Source organism: Arvicola amphibius, chromosome 10 (genome assembly GCF_903992535.2).
Source record: "Arvicola amphibius chromosome 10, mArvAmp1.2, whole genome shotgun sequence".
In the NCBI taxonomy this organism is placed as follows: domain Eukaryota; kingdom Metazoa; phylum Chordata; class Mammalia; order Rodentia; family Cricetidae; genus Arvicola; species Arvicola amphibius.
Window position 1 is genome coordinate 110,965,594 of NC_052056.1, and position 23,226 is coordinate 110,988,819.

The 23,226-nt window shown below is 44.5% G+C and overlaps 1 protein-coding gene across 3 annotated transcripts in view; it reads right to left on the reverse strand.

The window, feature by feature from the left end:
• Insr (insulin receptor) overlaps positions 1 to 23,226 on the reverse strand; it is a 139,733-nt gene that overhangs the window by 18,482 nt on the left and 98,025 nt on the right. The window contains exons 9-15 of one of the 3 annotated variants that reach the window (XM_038346588.1): positions 21,333 to 21,500; positions 16,815 to 17,016; positions 13,373 to 13,408; positions 6,994 to 7,268; positions 5,846 to 5,985; positions 2,245 to 2,404; positions 119 to 218 (exon numbers count right to left, since the gene is read on the reverse strand). In XM_038346588.1, the coding sequence (XP_038202516.1) occupies positions 119 to 218; positions 2,245 to 2,404; positions 5,846 to 5,985; positions 6,994 to 7,268; positions 13,373 to 13,408; positions 16,815 to 17,016; positions 21,333 to 21,500 (1,081 nt within the window). Of the gene's footprint in view, positions 1 to 118; positions 222 to 2,244; positions 2,405 to 5,845; positions 5,986 to 6,993; positions 7,269 to 13,372; positions 13,409 to 16,814; positions 17,017 to 21,332; positions 21,501 to 23,226 lie in introns of all 3 variants that reach the window. The other 2 variants (XM_038346587.1, XM_038346589.1) reach the window with 2 other exon arrangements.

A 23,226-nucleotide genomic window follows, 5' to 3' on the forward strand; every position in this document is an offset into this window, starting at 1 on the left:
CCCTAAGTAAACCTTATAAGAAACTTGCCTCTATCTAATTCAATATTTATGTTACAGTTTGTTTGTTTTTCCCCAAGAAAGACGGCTGTTAGCCGTTCACCAACACACCCTTGCTTACCTCTTTTTCAGGAATAGATAAATACTTCCAATAACAACACTGAAGAGGAAGACAAAGATGAGGGGCCCGATGATAATTTTGGCAATATTTGATGGGACATCTACTGCAACAGAATAAGAAGGTACAAGTTTAGGATAAAATGTATTGATAGCAAGATTTACACCATTGAACACTGGCTGTTGTCATCTCAGTACCTGGTATTGGGATGGGAACTGAGGCAGGAGGTTCGTGAGTTCAATACCACCCTGGGCAATAAAGCAAAATCCTAGGCCATTTCCAAGCAAGACATGGTCTTCACAGAAACGAACTCACAGCATGTGGGAGCCATGGTAACTGACGGCTGCTAAGAGGAAGAGTCAGTTTTCTTCAGGGATACGGCCAATGAGAAGCTACTCTATTTCAGTAGATGACCCTACACCTGAGGCACACTGGCAACACTAAGTGCACTCAGTGTTTTTGTTGTTTCTTATAAAATTCACCTGAAGTTGAAGGGGGAAAGTGTGGGAGACAGCTCAGTCAATCAAGTGCTTGCTTTGCAACCATGAGGACCTGAGTTAGAGCTCCACATAAAAGCAGGTGAAGACCTGCTGTGGTGTTACAGACCTGGATTCACAGCACTAGGAGGTCTCCCTGGGTGTGATGTTACAGACCTGGACTCACTGGGTGTGGTGTTACAGACCCGGACTCACAGCACTAGGAGGTCTCCCTGGGTGTGGTGTTACAGACCCGGACTCACAGCACTAGGAGGTCTCCCTGGATGTGGTGTTACAGACCTGGGTTCACAGCACTGGGAGGTCTCCCTGGGTGTGGTGTTACAGACCTGGATTCACAGCACTGGGAGGTCTCCCTGGGTGTGGTGTTACAGACCTGGATTCACAGCACTAGGAGGTCTTCCTGGGTGTGGTGTTACAGACCTGGATTCACAGCACTGGGAGGGGAGGTCTCCCTGGGTGTGGTGTTACAGACCTGGATTCACAGCACTGGGAGGTCTCCCTGGGTGTGGTGTTACAGACCTGGATTCACAGCACTAGGAGGTCTCCCTGGGTGTGGTGTTACAGACCCGGATTCACAGCACTGGGAGGTCTCCCAGCTCGTGCTTCATCATGACTTCTGTCACCAGCTCTGTCCTGAGCAATCCCACTTTGAGCTTCCCTGTGAATTGACAGCAAACTGCCTCCTTGCCCGTAGGATATATTTGTAAACACTGGTGGCTGAATAAAACTCAGCAAATGGATGCTGTCTGGTTACAAGCCTTGTGTCCCTGCCTCCTCTCTTCTCCTTTAAGAGAACAAAGTACTCTGAAAAGTTATAAAATTTTTGAGTTTTAACTTTTTTGAATTTTAATGTGCTATTTAACAGTTTTATATATATACAATGTGTCTTAATCATTCACACCCCAATGATTAATGACTTTAAAGTATATACTTTATTATTAATCAGTGTGTGTATGTGTGTGTTTGTACATGTGTACTACTTGCCCATGGAGGCCAAGAGGTCGATCTACATCAAGTATCTTCCTTTATCGAGTTCCATCTCTCTTTCTCTCTCTCTCTCTCTCTATTTCTCTCTATCTCTATCTCGGTTTGCATGTTGTTTCTCTTGTTTGTTTTCTTGGAGACAAGATCTTAGTATGTAGCCCTCACTAGCCTGAAATACACTATGCAGACCAGGTTGGCTTGGAACTCTGTCTGTCTCCGCCTCCCTAGCCCTGTCATTTCTTCTTCTATTTCCTTTCTTTTTAAGATTATAATATGATTACATTATTTCCCATTCCCTTTCCCCCTTCAATCCCTCCATAAACCCTTCCTTGCCCTATACCTTATTTTTTGAGGCAGGGTTGTTCAGTGAACACAGATCTTACTGGTTGGCTGGACTGGCTGGCCAGTACACCCCAGGGTTACAGTTTGTGCATGGGCATACCCAGAATTTTATGTGGGTGATGAGGATGTGAACTGTTGGTAGAAAGGGTCAGCAAACATGTCGAGCTGGTTATGTTACAGTTTCTGGTGGACCCAAAAGGAAAGCACCTGTCACTTCTTTCCCTCGGGGCCATTTTTTAAAATGATCTACCGTTCCTACAGCACCGAGCACAGATCCAACCACTTGAGGTTACTATGGAGACTTACAATAATCAGTCACATAAAAATAGGTGGGTTCTGTCCAGGAGCCATTGCCTGCCAGGGAGGTAGCCCGGACTCGAACACTGTAGTTCCCTGGGGAGAGCCCTCTCAGCCTGCAGCCCCGCTCCAGGGCAAAATGCTTCCTGGAGACACAGAGGTGCAGCTCCTGGAAGAAACGAGAAGGTGGTTAGTTGAGTTTTGCACATCTGGGCACATCCCTCCCAGGTGGGGACATCACAATTAGGCTCCCACGCAGGTCAAGCAGAGAGAGTAAAAAGGAAGGCAAGAGCCTGACCTGTCAGAGGCTCTGAGAATTCATTTGTTTCTTTCTGTTTTTATTTGTCGGGGGTGGGGTTGTTGCCTTTGCTTTCTTGAGACAGTGTCTCATGCAGCTCAAGTTGATCTCCATAGCACAGGTGATTTGGACGCCAGTTCTCTGCGACCTAGCCAGGTCCCTAGCCCCTCACTGGAGGATTCTCAGCAAGGCTTCCACCCTGAGCCACACCACTGCCCCTCACTGTGGTTGGAAAGCAATAATGGAGCTGTGATTCAGGGGGCCAAGAGCTTGCCTAGCATGCTCAATGCCCTGGGTTCCCTCTCAGCCCCGCATAACCAAGTTGGTGCACATGCCTCTCAACAAACATAGGAAGATGGAGGTCAGAAATGCAGAAGGTCAAGGTCACCCCCTCCTATACTGGCTACATAAGAAGTTTGAGGCCAGCCTTGTCTCAAAAAGGAAAGAAGGAAAAAAAGAGTTGGCATTCCTCTGAAAGATTTATTAGATGTAACATCTAAACAAATTGGGGGCACACAACCCTAAGAAGCATGTACTCAGGGCTCCTTAGGAGTGAGGCCAGGATCTCTAGGGAATAACTTTGTGAAGTCTGTGATCACCAGACCCAAAATTCCAAAATTTTCCAAGTAGTTCCATCACTCACCCCTCAACTAAGAACTGGGATGGGAGGAGGAAATGTAAGAGCCCCTGTGCTCATCAAGTGACATTAGTAAGGAGAAAAGAAATGTGCTGGGCTAGGTGGCAGGAGGTGGGTGGAGAACTCAGTCCTAAGGTTCTTCCCACCTGAATGAGTCATCAAGCAGAAAAGGACAGATGAGCAACTACAGAAGCCCAGGAGAGCTGCTGAGGGCACAAGGGAGGCCCATCTCTAAGGCTGGATAATCACCATAGATGCCTAATGCGTAGAGCAAGGAAAGAATGCAATAGAAGATCAGGAGCATAAGTGCTCTCTCTGTGAACACACAACACATAAACATACACACAGAGATACAACACACAGACACACAGGTACAAACCACAGCCACAGACAGATGCACACGCAGAGTTACACACTACATTTGGGGAGTCACACAGAGACAGATACACCACACAAAGAGCATACAACATATGTGTGTTGTGTACATACACACACATATGCACAACACACACATTCACAAAGTAAAATGAACAGGGAAAATTGATCAAAAATAAAGAAACTAGGGCTGGAGAGATGGCTTGGCAGTTTAGAGCATTTTATGTTCTTGCAGAAGGCCTTGGTTTGGTTTTCATTGCCCATAAGGCTTACAACCACCTGTAAGTCCAGATCCAAAACATCCAGGTGTTTGGCACACATTCACACTAATAACACTGATACACACACACAATCATAGTATACATGCATAAAAGTCAAACGAAAGGAAGAAAGGAAGGCAGGAAGGCAGGCGGGCGGGAGGGAGGGGGGAGGAAGGGAGGGAGGGAGGGAGGGAGGGAAGGAAGGAAGGAAGGAAGGAAGGAAGGAAGGAAGGAAGGAAGGAAGGAAGGAAGGATTTGTCCTGTAGGTCATAGGGTGCTGACTCCATGCTCTGAGTCATTGTTAAATGCCATCTTTGGGTACCAAAAAGAGATACAGTCCCGGGAAGAAAGGGTCCTCAGAGGAATCCTATCTGCTCATAAGGATTTATTGTATGTTATAGAACTCTGAAAGTTTCATTAAGTCAGTTTTGCTATATTAAGGGAATATGGATAAACACGGCCCACCATCTGTTTTTATGAAGTTTTATAGGTACACAATAACATTTACATGGAGTTCATGTTGCCTTCAGAATACAATGGCAAAGTTAAATATGTCTAAAACTAAATCACACTTCAATCATGAAATTATATTCTCTGCCTATATAGCAGTTGTGAATTCTAATTCCAGAGGCTATGGGGAGAGAAACACCATGAGGCAGAAGAAAGCATCTTATGAATACAGTGTCAATATATATGTAAAACACATATGAATATGTTCGCATGTTTGAAAATCTATAAAAATTAAATAGCTTAATTCTATCTGAATACAGAGCCCAGGATGGCCCCCGAAAAAAATGAGGGTTTAGGGCCTACAGATGGTCCACTTAGTAAAGGGCTTGCTGCAGAAACACGAGTACCCAAGGCAGACCTGCAGCACCTTGACAAAGGTGGGTGTTCAGCTCTCAGTGGGCTTCCCGGCAGCTTAGAGGCAGCTGTAACACCACTGAGTGTCCGCTCACAGTGGGCCCTCGGGTACCTTAGATATGACTTTGGAGTCTCTACTGAATTCCTACTTTCTCTGCATGCTCACATCAAACCCCACAGTGTCTGGTGTGGCAAAGAGGCACATAAGAAAGTTTTAAATGATGCACTCCTGGACTGAGATGAATCTCTCTAAAGTGGAGCGAGCCCCATCCCATAATAAAAGGACACAAATATAAGCAGCCCATGAAGCAGTTTGAAGGACACAGCTAAAAATCTACACACACATATGATGAAAGACTGGGTCAATAAGATGCCTCAGCAAGCACTTTAGCTTGAAGCAAAGTCCAGTGACCTGAGTCCAATCTCCAGGACCCATGCAGTGGAAGGAGCAAGCTGATTCTCAAAAACTGTCCTCTGACCTCCTTAAACAGAGCAGGCTACCTCTTCATACACAATAAATTAATTTAATTTTTTTAAATTTAAGTGAAAAAGAAATAAAAGATTCTCAATTGGCATGTCTGTCTATCTTCCTGGAAAGATGGTCATCAGGGTTTTGAACTCTAATTAAAGACAGCATCTGATGTGAGAAGCAATGGGTAACTGAGAAACTTAGTTCCTACCCAGTATTATATACCTACTTCCAAAAACTAAAACATTACAATCTGGAAGGAAGTTCCTTAAGACTCAGAAAGTTCTAAAGGGAGGCTCTGAAAGGCTCAGGAAGTCCACACCTCACAAGTCTGAGGAAGTCACTGAAACTTCTGGGACCCACAAGGCCTCACTTTTCCTGAGGTTATGCAGCAGAACTGCTGAGGAGAGGAGACTCTGACTGGGAGGGTTCTCTGGAAAGTCCTGCAGAGAGCTCCCAGGTTCCAGTTTTCATGAGTTATCATCCACGCTGGGTGGTGGGCTTTTGGTGATGGATCTGCTTTGGAATTATCCCCATGACCATAAGTAAGCCCTTATCCTTGCCACTCTAAATAACTCCCAATAAAAAGTCATTGCCTCATCAAATTGGACCCTGGCCACACCCTTACTTTGGTCTGTCACTGGTCCCTATTTGTTCACATTTCCCCTGGAATAGTTCCACACAACACCAAGATCTGGAATCCTTACCTCATCGCCATATCGCCGATAGCTCACTTCATACAGCACAATCAGACCATTGGGCTCCTTTGGCTCTTGCCACATTAAGTGTACAACATTGTTCTCAAAGATTTCATGGGTCACAGGGCCAACGATATCATCTGCCTTAGCTATGAGAAACAATTAAAAGCTCAGATATTAACTCTTGAATCGAAATTCATCCCTGACACCAGGGTCTCAACAGCTGAGGGACCTGGTTGTAATTTTCCCACGTCTTATTTTCTTTATCAGAAAATAAAATAAAACTCATAGAGTGAGAAGATAGCTCAGTCAATAAAACCCATGCTCAATCCCCAGAACCCACACAAAAGAGCTGGAACATAGTGCTCTGGTAATCCAGTGCTGAGAGACAGGCGATCCCTGGAACGCATGGACCAGCCAGCCAGACCAAATCAAGTACCAGACCCATAAGAGATCCTAAGTGGATGGCACCTAAAAAAAAGATGCCCATGGTTGATTTTTGGCTTCACCACACCTAGGCACGCACATGGACACACACAGAGAAAAGATTAGGATACAGTGCGTGATGTTTAGTGTTTATTGCCAACCTACAGGATCCAGAATCAAATGAAAAATGGGAATCTGAGCTTGTCTGTGGGGGTTATCTCGATTGTGTTTAAGCGAGTTGGAGAGACCCACTTTGGGTGGCACCATTCCCTGCTCAGGATATAAACTGTATAAATGGAGAAAGGGAACTGAACACCAGCATGCATGTGCTTTTCTCTTCTTCTGACTGTGGATGTGATAGAACCAGCTACCCCAAGCTCCTTCTGCAGACATCCCAGGCACAGTGAAATGTACCTTGAACTGTGAACTAAAATAAATCCTTTCTCCTTTAAGCAGCTTTGTCAGGACTTTTATCAAAACTACAGGAAAAGAAACTAAGACACTCCAGCAAGTCCCAACTACTCAGGAAACACCTGAGTGGGCAGGAGGACTCCTTAAGACCAGGAGTTCAATGCCAACCTCGGTAACAAAGGAAGAGGTCCGTCTTGGAACAAAAACAATAGAGAACACTTTTAGAAAACATCTACACTATGCAGAGAGGAGAGGACTTGTCTGTGGCCCAGTGGGACTCCAGCCCTGTAAATTGTAAACACAGAGGAAAGCAAGCCCACCTTCAGGCATGGTCCGGGCACTGACGTAGGCAGCCACACTACACCTCTCTTCTGGGGAGTCTTGGTTGCATGCCTGCAGCTCAATGCGATAGCCAGTAAAGTGTCTCAGGCCAGAGATGACAAGTGACTCCTTGTTCACCACTTTCTCAAATGGCCTGTGTTCCTCCTGACTCGTAGGTGCAATGGTGGAGGAGGTGTTAGGAAAATCTGGAAGTGTAGGCATGGTGGCTGTCACATTCCCCACCTCTTCAAGGGATCTTCGCTTTCGAGATGGCCTGTGGGAAGAGAGCATGTGTGGGGGTCATGACATCACCATCTTAAAATAAAATTATACTGAGGAAAGCAATGCTTAATTAACTCAAAAGAGACTTGAGTGGAGGAGAGGTGCAGAGGTGCAGACTGATTTCCACACAGATGTCTTTGTCAGAGACACTGGCTATGAAGGCACACCCACCCTGAATGTTCTTGACTCTAGGGCTACCCCCAAGTTCTCCTCAACACGCTTGATTGAAGGTTTCCAATTTTCTGAAGAATGGTCCATAAGGGGCAGAGTAAGTAAGATTTGGAAAGATGTAGGAGTGTAGCTATCGGGGCAGGGGTGTCAAGGATACAATCTACAGTCCCACACAATCAGTCTATGATGCTCATGTACACATATGCATGTGTATGCTCATGTGTGTGCAGCTTCACAAGGAGGCCAGAGGACAACCTCGAGTTTTGCTCCTCAAGTGCTGTCCACCTTGGTTTTTTTTTTTTCCTTCTTCTTTAAAGCAGTCTCTCTCATTAACCTGTAACTCACGGAGTAGGCTAAGATGACCAGTCAACAAGACCCAGGCAACCACCCCGCTTCACTTCCCTGGCACTGAGATTACAAACTGAGTCACCATGCTGGGCCTTGTTGTTAAGACCTGTTTCTATTTCAAAGTCTTTGTATATGTGTGTGGGTATTTGCATGTGAGTGCAGGGACCCTCAGAGTCCAGAAGAGGTCATCAGATTCCCTAGAGCAGGAGTTACAGGCAGATGTGGATCACTTCATGTGTGTGCTGGAAACTGAGTTCAGGTCCTCTGTAAGAGCAGTAAGCATTTTAAATCACTGAGCTTCCAGGGTTTGTTTTTCATTTTTACTCAATTCCTCATGCTGGCAAGGCAAGTATTTCACTAACTGATCCATCATCCCAGGCCCTACATTGTCATTCAAACATGCGTTGTTAATAGAGAGAGAGCTGTGAAACTTGAGAGATGAAGCATCAATTCTTGGTAATGAAATTCTATCACTGGGGTTAGAGCAAGAAAAAGAAAGAACCATTAAGTGGACAGATGCCCCTGCCCCTTAAAGAGACACAGAAAATAAATACTGAGAGATGACACATTAAAAACTGCAGAAAGTATATGCAGAAATGTAAATTCTTCATAACACCCATGACCCACTGCTCCCTCTGCACAATTACTTTTGCTTATAAGCCATGGGAGCATGATGATGATCCAGCCAGCTGCTTACTACACCTGCTAGATGGGAAACAACCCCTGAGTACTTTCCTAAAACATGAGATTAAGAGAGCTTCCTGAACTTCCAGAGGACTTGAGTTAGTTCCCCAGCACCCAGATCAGGCCTCTTGCAACAGCTCCACAGAGTCCCACACCCTCTTCTGGCCTCCGCAGACACCTGCACACACATGGCATATGCTCACAGATACACAGAAATAAAAAATAAACTCTTTTTAAAAGTCTTAAGAAGATTTCTGTTTGGGTATGGCTTTTTCCTCAGTTAAAATTAGGATTTTCTCTTTTCAACTACAAATGTTGTGTGTGCGGCTTTTATCTATCTATGTATATGTATGTATGTATATATATATATATGTATATATGTATATACATATACATATATATACACACACATGTATTAATTATTTCATATATGAGTATTGTATTTACATCATTTCCACCAACTCCTCCCAAGTCATCCACTCCCTCTCAGGACCTTTTTTTTTTCTCTAATCATCATTCACACACACATAATATATATACACACATATATAAAACCTATGTCAAATTTATTAACACATAGATTATATAAATGTGTATGTATATGTACATGCACACACATATATACATATCTTATGTGTTGCTCATACATACATGTATCTAGGGCTGATAACCAGGGACTGTATAACCTATCAGGGGCTCACCCGGGATAAACCATCTCTCTGGCCCCAGCACATGACCTTGCTGAAAATCCATGGGCTACAAAAGATCACTTAATTCATGATCCATCCTTCACTTAACCACTTTCCTATTTTTCAAACAAGGGCATCCCCAAGGTACAGTTCAGTGATACAGTACATACTTAGCTTACATGAGACCTTAGGTTTGATCCAAAAAGAAAGGAAAAGAACATTTCTATTCTTTCCTCATTATAGTTTTGATTACTGTGTTGTCCTACTATTTTCCAAAGCAGATCCTGGGAAGAAACTATGGCCAGGTTGAAAGAACTCTGAGCCTCTGGAAACCTGTGTGCCTGACGATACTGCACAATGGACATGGTACTACCTGAAGCCTCGCCCACCACCGTGACTCTGGACTTTGGAATACCATTAGAAAGCTGAGGGTTAAAAGCTGGGTTTTGTCTTTTTCCAAAATTTTCAACCTAAGACATTACAAACATGGCACCAGATAGTGGAGTGGTCAGCCCTCACTGGGACATACACACTCCCCGCAGACTCAGCCCTCACTGGGACATACACACTCCCCGCAGACTCAGCCCTCACTGGGACATACACACTCCCCGCAGACTCAGCCCTCACTGGGACATACACACTCTCTATAGACTCAGCCTTCACTGGGACATACACACTCTCTATAGACTCAGCCCTCACTGGGACATTTACACTCCCCGCAGACTCAGCCCTCACGGGGACAGTTACACTTTCTCCACAAAGGCCCAGGGAGCATCATGGAAGGGAAGACTTAGCCCAGGAGGGCCTTGACTCCCAGCAACACTTCTATCTCAGCATCTCACTTGAGATAATTGGCTCTAAAGCCACAAACTCAAGTCTGAGCATATTGTCCTTTCATCCCTCATTATGTACAATAGCTTTCTTAACTGAAAAAAGAAAAGAGCTTATTTATTAAGCCTCAATTAGATCCATTCACTTTAGTGAGTCTGAGAGAATTTCTATACAGTCACAACTGAACCTGACAAAATAACCAGAATCCTCATGCCTCACAGCTCACACTGGGGGAGTCATATCTGAACACCTGAAGACCATGTGCACTCATCAAGCATGTCAATGGGCAGAGAATGCATTTCGTTCTATTGAAATGTTTATTTTATTTTTAATGCTTATTATTATATTATTTTGTGTGTGTGGGGGGGGGGTATTTTTTCACTTGCAGTCAGTACTCTTAAATACAGAGCCATCTCTCCAACCCCTGCAGTTTTTAAGACTGAAGATCTATAGCATCTTTACTTTGGATAAGCCTACAAGCTGCATGTTGGCCTTTTCTAGCAAAAAGGAAAAGGTTTTGTGTTTATTTAATTTTTGAAGTGTTGGGAATTAAACTTTACGTTTGCAGTATTGGGTACTGAGTCTTGTTTTATCTTATTTTAATGGGTTTTAATATGACAGTGCTGGATACTGAGCCCTTTACTCGGTTGCATTCACTGTTTTACTTTGTTTTTGCAGTACTGTGGGTTCAGCCATACCTCTACTTTCCATTTAATCTCATTTCTGCAGTGGGAAAGACTGAACCTATTACTTTATGCATTCAGGTATTTATTTACTTTGTTTTTTTTTTAAGTCAGGGTGTCTCTGTGTAGCCCCTGACTGTCCTAGAATTCACACTGTAGACAAGGCTGACCTCGAACTCAAAGAGCCTTCTGCCTCTGCCTCCCAAGTGCTGAGATTAAAGGCATGCACAGCCAACACCTAGCTAATTACTATATTTTGCAGTACCCAATATTGAACTCTTGTTTTTCCTTTCTTTGTTTTTATTTTATCTTATTTCTAGCATACTGAAGGGTGAACTCAAGGCCAGGCACATGCTACACAAGTCATCTGCCAGTGCACTAAAACCTTCCAGCTCAATGAAGTGTTTTAAATAGATCTAACAGATAACTAGAGGTTTCTCAAAAAGATATCTACACTTGCTCGCGAACTGCAGTACAGTGTGAGGACAGCTTTTTAAAGATTTAGTTTCACTAGTTTAAGGGGAGGGCATACGCGCGTGTATAGTGTCCACAGAGGCCAGAAGAAGGCAAGAGATCCCCTAGATCTGCAGGTGCTGGTGGTTGTGAGCCATATGGGTGCTGGAAACTGAACCCCAACCCTATGCAAGGACAGCGAGTGCTCTTAGCCACTGAGCCATCTCTCTGACCACAACATAATTTTTATATGCACTAGAAAACGAACACTTTTGTGTGAATTTACTTAAATACTACATTGGCTTGAATGTTTTACCCACAAGATCTCTAAGGTACTTCGGCATCCCAATAGGATACTATTAAAATAAAATAAAATAAAGGGCTGAAGAGATGGCTCAGTGGTTAGTAGCACTGGCTGCTATTACAGAAACAGTCCAGTTCCCAGCATCTACATGGCAGCTCACAACTGTCCATAACTCCTGTTCCAGAGAATCTGATGTCCACTTCTGGCATCTCCTGGCACCAGGCAGTTACATGGTGCATAGACGTACACGAGGACAAAATATATAACCATATTAAAATAAAAAAACGTTATATCAAGTGAAAAGCCACTGTGTTGATGAATGACTTCTGACAAAGAATATCAACCGAGCCCTCTACTCCATTCAGAAACGTGACTTCATTATTCAGCAATCCCACACTAAACCAGTGACCTCAACCAGAGAATGCTACCATCACTACTTTGGAAAGCTGAGATGTTCCTGCTGTGGAGTAGGGTGAGTTCAGGAATTCTCCTCAGCATCGTACCACGTCCAGAATGCTCCTCACCCCATTGAGCAATCTATCCCCAAATATCAACTGGGGATAAGATGAGGAATTCAGCTTAGGGTGTGGGCCACAAAATTCATGAGCTTCACTGACAACAGATTATATTTCAATTGGCCACTAGAGGTCAGATCTAGCCTGGAAACAGAGACAGACAGACAGACTGCTAGAAATTCTTGCCTGCTACTGTGAACAAGGTCCCAGCCTCAGCTGGAGAAGCCATCACTGGGGAAAACCTAGAGATGCCTCTTTTCTGAACCATCATGTCGTCAAACGGCCTTCTAAGTGCTTGTTTAGCTCCTCACTGATTTGCGCTGCTCTCAGCCTTGGTGAGAGCAGCTTCTCTCGGCAGTGACTAAAGCATTGACTCCCCACTGTCCAAAGTGGTGAGAGCCAGTGCCTGACTGCTCAGCTAGGACGAGCTGGGACACTAGATCAGCCCCACCCCCAAGTCTCTGCAGTGAAAAACCTGTTTAAGAGTCAAACAGGGGGGAATATCATCCTCTGGACACGACATGGCCATTGTGCTCACAAACCCGCAGCAGCTATGGTTACTTACACAAGACCTACACATGACCAAGCCAGTTAGAAATCGGGGCCCTGTCTGAGGAATTATTGTCAGCTGATGGCTACTGGGGAAGGAGAGTCCCTTTCCTTTGGAGTTGTGATCAATGGTATGTCGACATACATTCAAAGAAAGGCCCCAGACTTGTTCATAAATGGACAGCACTAATTGAATTCAGAGGGTCAAAAAATAAATAAAATACGTATTTTATTAAACCCTTCAAAGCAGCCCCTACCTGTCTCTGCAGACTTGCTTCATGCTCCAACAAGGGCGAACAATGTCTCACCGCCCTGTCTGTCTGCACTGATCCCTTAATGGCCTCCCTACCACTGCTGCCCCTCAGTTGCCTGCTGAAGTTCAGCAACATTGTGTTCCTGTGATCGTCACCTTTTGTGGTCATATTGCATTGTCTAGAGACCCAGAGAAATGGTCATTAGGAAGGATGAGATTGGGTTTAATTAAAAAGTAGAATTCCCTACCACCTGAAGCTGGAACATCAAGCCTCAGACAGGGTTCTGGGTGTGTACCCAGCTACTTGTAGTCAGATATTTAGTGAGCAAATGCCTGGAGGGAAAATGATCCATTGGGGAAGGACCCAGGAAGTGTGCCCTTGAGTGCATATTTTAGGAAGAGTGTGTTAGTTAAAATTTTTCCCCACATTCATGCCCAGATTCCATTTCCCAGTGAAGGCATTTTTAATCGGAGAATTTGTGAAGCATCCAGTCTCAAGAGCTGCAGTTCACCACATGCAAAATAAAAGCCCCAGAAATCCCTGATTTGGGGCTTGGCACCCCACACTGACTGAACAGCGACAGGGCCGTGTGGATGTCCCACAGCTGAGTCATACCTAGTGTCCTCGGCACCACTGCCTGCAGAGGGTTTTCTGTGAAAACAAAATTCATTGCTTTGAGGACAGACAGAATTTCAACCAAGGGACCGTTTGACTCTGACACCCCTGAAGCAGTACTCCCTCCAAAAAAGAGCACTGTTATGTTTGGGATGTGGTTTGACTCTGTTCCCCAAGGGTCACCTACTGGAGATTTGGTCCTCGGAGTGGTAATAAGAGGTAGTAGCAGAAAAGGAGTAACGGAAGAGGAATAGCAGAAGCTCTTTACCGGCTCCTCCCTAGTCTATACAGCTTCCGTCTCATAACAGATACCCCTCCCACTCTGATGTCATCTTTGTTGATATATCACCAAAGCTGCCCAGATCCAAAACTGTGAGCTAAATCAATCTTTTTTTTCTTCATAATGTGTCAGATCTCGGCTATTTCATTTTAGTAACAGAAAGAACACAAGTTATGCCATCATTGGCCAGTGGAAAAGATCTATCTATACTTTCCCTGAAGTGCAGGGAATCCAGGGAAAGTGAGAGAAAATGACTTCAGAATTCCCATGAATGTCATATATGACTATTATCTAGCCATAAGCAATTCAGCCATTTCCCCAAATCCAGCATCATTTAAGTTCTTACTGTTTAGTGTGTGTGTGTGTGTGTGTGTGTGTATGTGTGTGTGTGAATTTTGTGTGTGCGTGTGTGTGTGTGATGTGTGTGTTTTGTGTGTATGTGTGGTGTGTGTGTGTATGTGTGGTGTGTGTGTGTATGTGTGGTGTGTGTGTTTTGTGTGTGTGTGTGTGTGCGTGTGTGTGTGTGTGTGTGTGTGTGTGTGGTGTGTGTGTGTGTGCAGGCCACCTTCTGAGACAGAGACTCGCTGTCTGGAATCTGAAGAGTTGGTGGAGATGGTTAGCCAGTTGAGCTCCAAGCATCCTATGCTATGGGACACCTTCTTAGCTATGGGCTTACTAGCAAGTGCCTCCACAGCTGACTCTTTTAATGCGAGTTTTTAGGGGTGCAGCTCAGATTCTCATGGCAGCATAGCAAGAGCTTTACTGGCTGAACCCCCACTCCAGCCCAGCATTTTGGACTCAGTTATGGCAGAAGATACTATAAAGAAAGAAAAATGAAAACAATGGTTCTGGAGATGAAACTACTCAAGGGAAATACCAGTGGACACTGGAAACACTAGAACTTTGTTCAGTCCCAGCATGGACTTTCTAGAGCTCTGATGTGCTCTGGAAATGGAAAATTCCATCTAATTTGTTAGATGGGTGGGCAGGGGGGAAGTCTGATGAAGAATTCGAGGGAAGGCGACAAGGATGGAAAAAAAAGAAGCTCAGCAGCAGGCACATTCGAAGCTCGTGCTCTTGGAAACATCTGGAAGTTTCCAGAAGTATTTCTGGCTGTCATATCTGGGATAAGAGATACTACTAGAGTTGAGCGGCTGCAGACTAAGAATATTGGTCAGTACCCTTTTGCCCAGGATGGGTTCCACCACACAGAGTAGCCTGGATCCAAGAATGCAAGGTTATGGTTGAGAGTCATTCAGGCATACAACCTTAAAATACAAGGAGCAATTACAACGAGCCCAGGGGATCCATGAGACCTACATTCTTGGGTTCAACCAACTATTAATCAAAACTATTTGTAGACCTGTCCGGCAAGATGCACCCACTAATGCAACAGTGGCATGAGCATTACAAGAGGTAACCAACTGCTCTCAGGGATCTGAGTTCCGCTCCACAGGAGGGAATTCATGTGCAGATCTGGTCAAAAGCTCATGATTCAGGAAGTAATGGGCTCTAATGGGGAACCTACCATTGCTGCTTTGCTAAGTGAACATGTTATCAAACTACCCTTTAAAATATTTTTTATGCACATACGTTAGTGCTGTTCTCAAACCTAATCAGAGAAACTTCCTTTTACACTTAGCAGAGACTCACAGCTGACCAAAGTGCTGAGAATAAGTAACTATTGAGTGCGCAGCCCTAAATGGGAAATCTGTATTAACTCCACTACCGTGGCTCAGAGAATGAAATACGCAGAAGAGAAAGTGTAGAGAATGTAAGAGCCAGAGGATGGGGAAGAGTGCTATGAAATGCTATCTTCGGACACAACATGGCCATTGCACCCATGAACTCGGTGCAGCTGGGGTTACCTGACACAAGATCAAGTCAAGGCCACTCAACATTTCAGCGGGCAGCACTGAGCCCAGTGAGTCTAAAAATGAAGAGGAGGAGGAAGAGGAAGACGAGAACAACATGAAGGAGGCAGACATGTTGATGGGAGTATAAGAGAGAAGTGAGGGTCAATATGATCAAGATACATGTATACATGTGTGAAACTGTCAAAGAATGATTCTAAAAGTTGTGTCATAGTGAATATATATAGGCATTTTTCTTGTTGTGGTACCCATGTTACACAATACGGTGTGACAAATATTGATTTATATAGTATATGTACTATCTGAAGATGTTATAAGTTATCTAAAGATGATTTAATATGGGAGGTATGAGTGGGTTCTTTGCAGATATTATGATGTTTATATAAGAGACTTGAGAATCTGTGGAGTAACCCTCAAGATCCTGGAACCAATCCACTGGAGACACCAAAGGCCAACTGTGCTGTGTCAATTGTGCAGAAGAGAAAACTGGGGCACAGAGCAATATGGTAACTTGCTCAGACCCGTACATGTAAGAGTAGAGAGCCCAAACGGACAGCTTCTAGAGTCCCTGTTATCAACAGCTCCACCGTTCTGTAAGACATATGCAGGGGATGGGCCTAGATTCAGGCATGTCTGCTGCTGTTTTCAGTTCAAATCAAGTACAAGGAATAAACTTGTAACCCACAGGTGTATTTGTGTGCGCGCACACACACATGCATATATAAGTGCACATGTGACCCACAGGCATGTTTGTAAGTGTGCATACATATGTGTACACATACATGTGACCCACAGGTATATTTGCGTGTGAAAATATGTGTATGAAAGTGAACATGTGTGAGCAGCTGGGTGTGCATGTGAAGCCAGAGAATAACCTTAGCAGTAGTTTCTCAGATGCTCTACACTTTGTTTTTTAAGACAATCTCTCGTTGGCCCAGACACTACTAGTTAGACCAGTCTGACTGGGAGTAAGGCCTAGGAATCACCATGTCTCTGCTGCCCCAGTGCTTATAATACAAGCATACACCTGGCTGTTTATGTGGGTTCTGGGGACACAACTCAGTCCTTGTGCTTTTAAAGCAAATATTTTCCTAACTGGATCATCATCTCCCCAACAAACAAGTTTGTTTCTTCCCTCCAACCACAAGAACAAGATTGAACTTAGGCTCCAATCACCTCCCCACACACAGTCTCTGGAGCTCACTTCGTCTCATTTCCTAAGTAATGGCACCCTCTCCAACACCAAGCTGAAAGACAGAAAGAAAGCCAGCACATGCTAAGTTCCGACCTGGGGACAAAAACCACATTATGCAGGTAATCCTCAAAGGTCTTCCTGAACGAAGACTCCTCCAGCTCCTTCAGGATCTGAGAGTCGGTCTTGGGGCAGGAGCAGCATTCGCTGGCCGAGTCGTCATACTCGCTCTGATTGTGCTTCTGAGAATCGTCAGACTCAAAAGGTGGGGACCAGGTCCGTGAGGGGAGCTTCAGCCCTGGGGAGAAGCGGAGCAGAGGGCTCAATCTCTGCCAGAACTCACACACACACACACACACACACACACACACACACACACACACACACACACACTGAGGTCAGAGGTCCATCTTGGTGTCATTCCTTAGGCCACAGGCCTTCACTGGGGACTCTGGACAAGAACTCTATCACAAGTCCTGTTTCCAGACCTTTTCTCACTGAGACGGGGCTTCACTCTGTTATCCAGTCAGACACTGAACTCACTCTGTACCCTAGATTGGCCTGGTTTCTCATTCTTGCATCCTCACCCTCCCAAAGGGTCAAATTACAGTCTTATAACACCAGTTCTGGAGTTACTGTGTGTGCTTGTGTGCATTCTGTGTGCATATGTTTGTGTTACCTGTATCTATCTATGTACTCTCACCCATGTGGGTGAATACAAATGCCAGAGGTTTATATTGAATGTCTTCTACAAACATGTCTTCATCTTTTTATTGTTATTATTAAGTTAATTTTATGGGGGAACAGAACAAGCCAAAGTACACATGTGGAAATCAGAGGACAACATTCAGGAATCTATTTTCTTCTTCAACCATGTGGATTCCAGGAATTAAAGTTAGTCTGTAAGCCTTGTAAAGAAACCTTTACTTCCTGATACATTTGCCAGCCCTCCACCTTACTTACTAAGACAGTCTCCTATTAAACTTGGGCCTCATACTTGCTAGGCTGGCTGGCCAGCACACTCCAGAGGTCTGCCTGTCTCTGCCTCCCCAGTGTGATGGCTACAGATGCACGCCACCACCCCAGATTTCTTCTACATGGGTGTTGGGGACCCAAACTCGGACTCTTGTGTTTGTACAACAAACCTGTTATCCAGCATCATTTCCGTAGGCCCAAATTTACCACAGTTTAAAAAAAAATCAGTTGGTGACACTAATAGAAAGCTATTACTGGTGATTTATTTACACTACTGAAAGTATGATTAAATAAACACAAAATGTTACCATTTAACCTTGTGTTGGCATACAGTTAGAGGCACTGTACGTCTACAGTGTGGCACAATCATTGCCTCTACCCGTTTCCAGAACTTTCTCATCTTACCAAACTGAAGCCCTGTCCTCATTCAACACTGACTTTCCATTTCCTCCTACACTGGCCCCATACTCTGCCTTCATCCGTATAAATCTGACTATAGTTAGGCCTCCCTGTGAGTATAAGCTCTTGCGGGCTGGTGAAATGACTCCATGGGTAAAGTGGCTGCCATGTAAGCATGAGGACCTGAGTTCAATCCCTAACATCCACACTAATCTTACTCCCCAGTGCTAGGAAAGTAGAGACAGGAGGATCCCTGGAACTCACTGGTGAGCCAATCTAGCCAAATTGGTGAGCATTGAGTTCAGTGATAGACCCTGCCTCAAAACACAAGGTCGAAAGTCACAAAGCAAACATCCAACATCAACCTCAAACACAGCCCTATGCATGTTTCCAGCAGAGTGTGACTCTGTGCATGTGAACACTGGGGAAGACGGCTCAGTCCAAACACACGAGTAGAAATGTGTATGCATGCATAAACACACATGTGCAAATAAATTCTATGATGATCAAATATCAGACCATCTTTAAACAGTCCTGTTGTATTCATGGATTTAAAGTGGTTTTATGTTCGTTCTGAGACAGGGTCTCGTATAGCCCTGAATGGCCTCAAACTTGCTATGTAGATAGTGATGATGTTAAATGCCTGACCTTCCTGCCTCCACTTCCCAAATGCTACAGTTGCAGGCCTGTGCCACCACACTGGGTCTGTGTGGTGTTGGGAATGGACACGGAATTTCTTGCATGCTAGGAAGTCCTCTCCCAGCCAAGCTATACCCTCAGCCCCTGTAATCACGAGTTTCCATTTACAGAATGAAAGTTTGCTGCGGTTAGCCTGGCACTGTAGAGAACACCTGTCATCATAGCACTTGAGTTTGAGGCCAACCTGGGTCACATGAAACCTTGTTTAAAAACAAACAACAAAAACAAAATCAAACTTTTTCTAAAAGTTAGTGGGTTTTTTAAACAAGACAAAAACAAGCAAACAAAGTCTTGGCATTGCTGGAAGCATGGGTAGCAGGTGGTTTCGTACACTCAAAAGCAGAGCCGATAGGTCAGAGCTGAGCCCAGGACTGGGCTTGCGCTCAAGTTATATAAAGTATGCAAGGAGATAAATCAACTTGCTGATCCTGGCCCAGGCGGGCATGATGTCACAGGCATGCATATAGCACATGATCTTAGAGTTGGGACTGTTCCCAGGAATCATCTGTCCTCCACCCCTTCTCCACAAAAGGAGACAGACTACTTGCTGCGTGACTTAGCCAAAACCAGACACCAGGCCAGGGGTGGATCTGAGCACAGACCTCAGCCACACCTCTCCAGCAGCCCCCTTGGCCTGCTTCTGCAAGGTCACAGGCCAGCTAAAAAGGAATCAAAGACAAAAGTCACAACTAAATGAACAGCAAATTTTCACCTTCTCAGCTCTGACGGTGGATTGCGGCAGTTTATTTTGTTTTAATACATTTAGTGTGGTGTGTGTGTGCGTGCATGCCACTGTGGGAGGGGGGATCAGATTATAACTTTTGGCCCTGAGTACTCTCTTTGCACCATGTCGGTCTTAGGGATCACTTGGGTCATCAGGCTGGGCAGCAAGCACCTCTATCCACTGAGGCATCTTGCTGCCCCATCCGCCAGGTTTCTTTTTCGATAACCCACTTTTAGCTATTGTGAAATATACAACACAGTGACCATGCAAGACAACTCTAGAACAGTTGCTCTAGCTGCTACTTCGGCACCCTGTCCACTAGGCTTCTCCACTGTGCTTGTGCACACACACGTACACCTCAGGCTCTACAACCAGTGGTGGAAAGATTTTGAATGTTTCTATCACATGGAAATAGTGAAGACATTCACTACTCAGATTTGCTTTTTACATATTTTATGTATGCCTATGCAATGTGTGGCTCACAGCTGAAAGTAGCATTGGATATATTTCACCGTTGTATCTCTTCCTTGTTTGTGCTGCAGTCCCGCAGACTGCACCCAGGACTTTGGACACTCTGGGAAAGTGCTCATCACACAGCACTGTATTTGGATTTTTGGAAGCCTCTAAAGTGTGAATCCACATGCAATGTCTAAAACTGTGTGATTACACTGGCGAGATGTCAAGTGTGGGTCTGTGTGCAATGTCCAAAATGCGTGTGTGCACCGGGGAGATGGTGAGTGTGAATCTGTGTGAAATGTCTAAAGATCTGTGTGTGCACCGGGGAGATGGCAAAGGCAGGGGCCCAAGTTTGATCCCCAAAACCCATGTAAAAAGCTGGTTGTGGTGGGGTACATTTGTAGTACATTTGTAATCCCAGTGCTGGGAAGATGGAGAAAGGCAAGTTCTTGGGGGTCACTCATTAGCCAGAATAGCCAGTTTAGTAAGAACAGGCTAGTGAAAGATCCTGTCTCAAATAAAAATAAAAATCCACAAGGCGAGGGCTGGGCTGTAGCTCGGAGGCAGAGTACTTGCCTAGTATGCATGAGGCCCTGGGTTCAGTGCATAGTACCGAAATCTTACAAATAGAAGGGGTAGAAAGATGACTGAACAGATAAAAAGGCTTGCCCTCACACCACTTGTGTTTGATCCCTGGTGCCCACATGGCTGGCAAGACAACTCCTGCAAGCTGACCGCTGACCGCTGACCTCCTCACACGTGTTTGCCCACACAGAAAGACTATGTAAATCAGTAAATAGAATAAAAGTATTTTTAATTCAAACAAAATATGGGATGGGGATGTAGCTCTGTTGGTGTAATGTTAGCACCCATGCAGTACTGCATTTGAATTTCTGGCCCCACATAAACTCAGCATGGTGGTACAGTCCTATAGCCCCAACACTTAGGAGGTAGAGGCAGGAAGAGCAAAAATCCAATGTCTTCCTCAGCTACATAGTAAGTTTAAGTTCAGTGGGCTTTGTGAGACCCTGTCTCAAAAAAAAAAAAAAAGGTTAAAAATAAGGTATACAGCATTCTTGGACATACATCCAAAGTTGTTCTTTGAGCTCTACACTCTACACATACATGCACACATGACCTGTACACACACACATAAACACAAAGTGTCTCTTATGTGAGAAAGAATGGAATATGAGCAAGTGTGCACATGCGTGTGTGTGTGTGTTTGTGTGTGTGTGTGTGTGCGTGTGTGTGTGTAAGCACACATGCTTGTGCGGGTACCCTGGGAAACAGGAAAGGAAACCTGTGTCCCCATAAGAGAATCAAGATACAGCAACCACATGACAGTTGCCTGTGCTTACCTTTGAGACAATAATCCAACTCAAACAGCTCGCTGTCCTCTGCCTGCCTCTCCCAGTAGACCAAGTAGTGTGTGATGTTGCCATTGGGGTCAGAGGGGGGCTTCCACTTTAAGATAATCTGAGATGAGGAATTAGAAACCGATATGGGGTCCAGGGGGACAGAAGGATCTGCAAAAGAGAAAAGAAACGAGTTACCATGAAGGAGAGTAGGTAAGTTGTTGGGTGTACCTAAGCAGGGGATTGTGGTCCAACTGAAACCACAGCTATGTCAGCTAGAGTTACTTAACATCAGAGAAAAGTAGGCACAGTTAAATGCTTGCCCAGCCCAGGCAGGAGTGACTGCCATTCACACTGTGGCTTATGTGCCCACCATGTGTCATTTACTGCATAGACCGGCTCTGTCAGATGCCAAAGCCCTTGCTGTTGTGGACATAGGAAGATGTTCCTGGGGCCAAAGACAATCGAGGGAAGAGATAAATTCTGGTTAACAGGGGCACGAAATCAAACCCAGTCATCTAATGCACTCGAAACCATCAAACTATCTGTTTTTGAGACAGGCTCTCATGTGGCCCAGGCTAGTCTCAAACTTGATAAGGTAGCCAAGGATGTACTTCAACTCTTGTTTCTCCTACCTACCTCATGCATGCTTGGATGAGAGACATGCACCCCAATACCTGGTTTATATGGTTGTGGCGATTTAACCTAGGACTTAATACAAGCAAGGCAAGCACCCTACCAAGCCAGCCACATACCCAGCCCCATATGGTGTTATTCAGATGTCATGCACCAGCCTACAAAACATAACCTAAACTCTCCCTCTGAAGAACAGTGGTACCTGAGGCTCGGTAGACGGCTCAGTGGTGATGCACTTGCCACAGAAGCATAAGGACAGTTCAGATCCCCAGCACCCACCCACATAAAGCCAAGTAGCGATGGCTGTAGCACCCTACCTATAAACCCGGCAGCCAGAGACAGAGGATCAGCAACCTCTGGGTGCACTGAGAGAGCCTGCCACAATATATCAGATGAAAAACAATTGAGGAAGACTCCAGTGTCAACCTCTGGCATATTCCACATTCAGATATGATACACACATGCAACCACACGTGTGCCCGCACACACACAGAATGTTGGAGGCTGAGAGAGTTGGAGAGGGTGAACATGGAGTTCTCAAGGCAAAAGCAAAAAGTGTGCAAAGACCAGGAGGGTAGAAGATTCTGGAAACTAAACTTTGGTCTAGATACTCAATGAGAGTAGAGATGGTGAAGAAGCTAGAACAATGGATTCTGTTCTGTGTGAGGGGGAGCTTATTCTCTGCATGTTGACATTTGGGGCAGAGAACTCTTTTTGTCAACCATTTCACTTCCCAACTGTAACCAGTAAAAATGTCTCTAGACATTGCCAGGCATCCTTCCTTCCCTGGGAGGGACAAAATTATCCCTACTTGAAAACTACTAAGCTAAGAAAAGGGGTTAATCTTGACAGAAATATAATGAAGTTGCTATGAGACACTATAGCCAGAAAGAAAAAAAATAAAGAAAAATTAAAGAGGAGGGAGATGAGAATGGCAATAAAACAAGATTACACCCTACGGGAGCTGGGAGATGCTCAAATGAGGCACTCTTTCTATATTTGAAAAGTTCTTATGACAGAATAGAAAAAACATGCAATAGTCCCTCCTTATCTATATGGCACATTTTATAACTGCTGTGGATATCTGAAACCACATACAGCACTGAACCATCAATGCTTCCCCTCATTACCTACCTATGATAAAACTTTACTAGTAGAAAATAACAGCAATAATAAAATAAAACCACTAAAATAATATACACTAACAGAAGTTTCTTTTGTTGTTATTTTCTGGGAGCTTATTGTTTGGTTATTTGTTTGC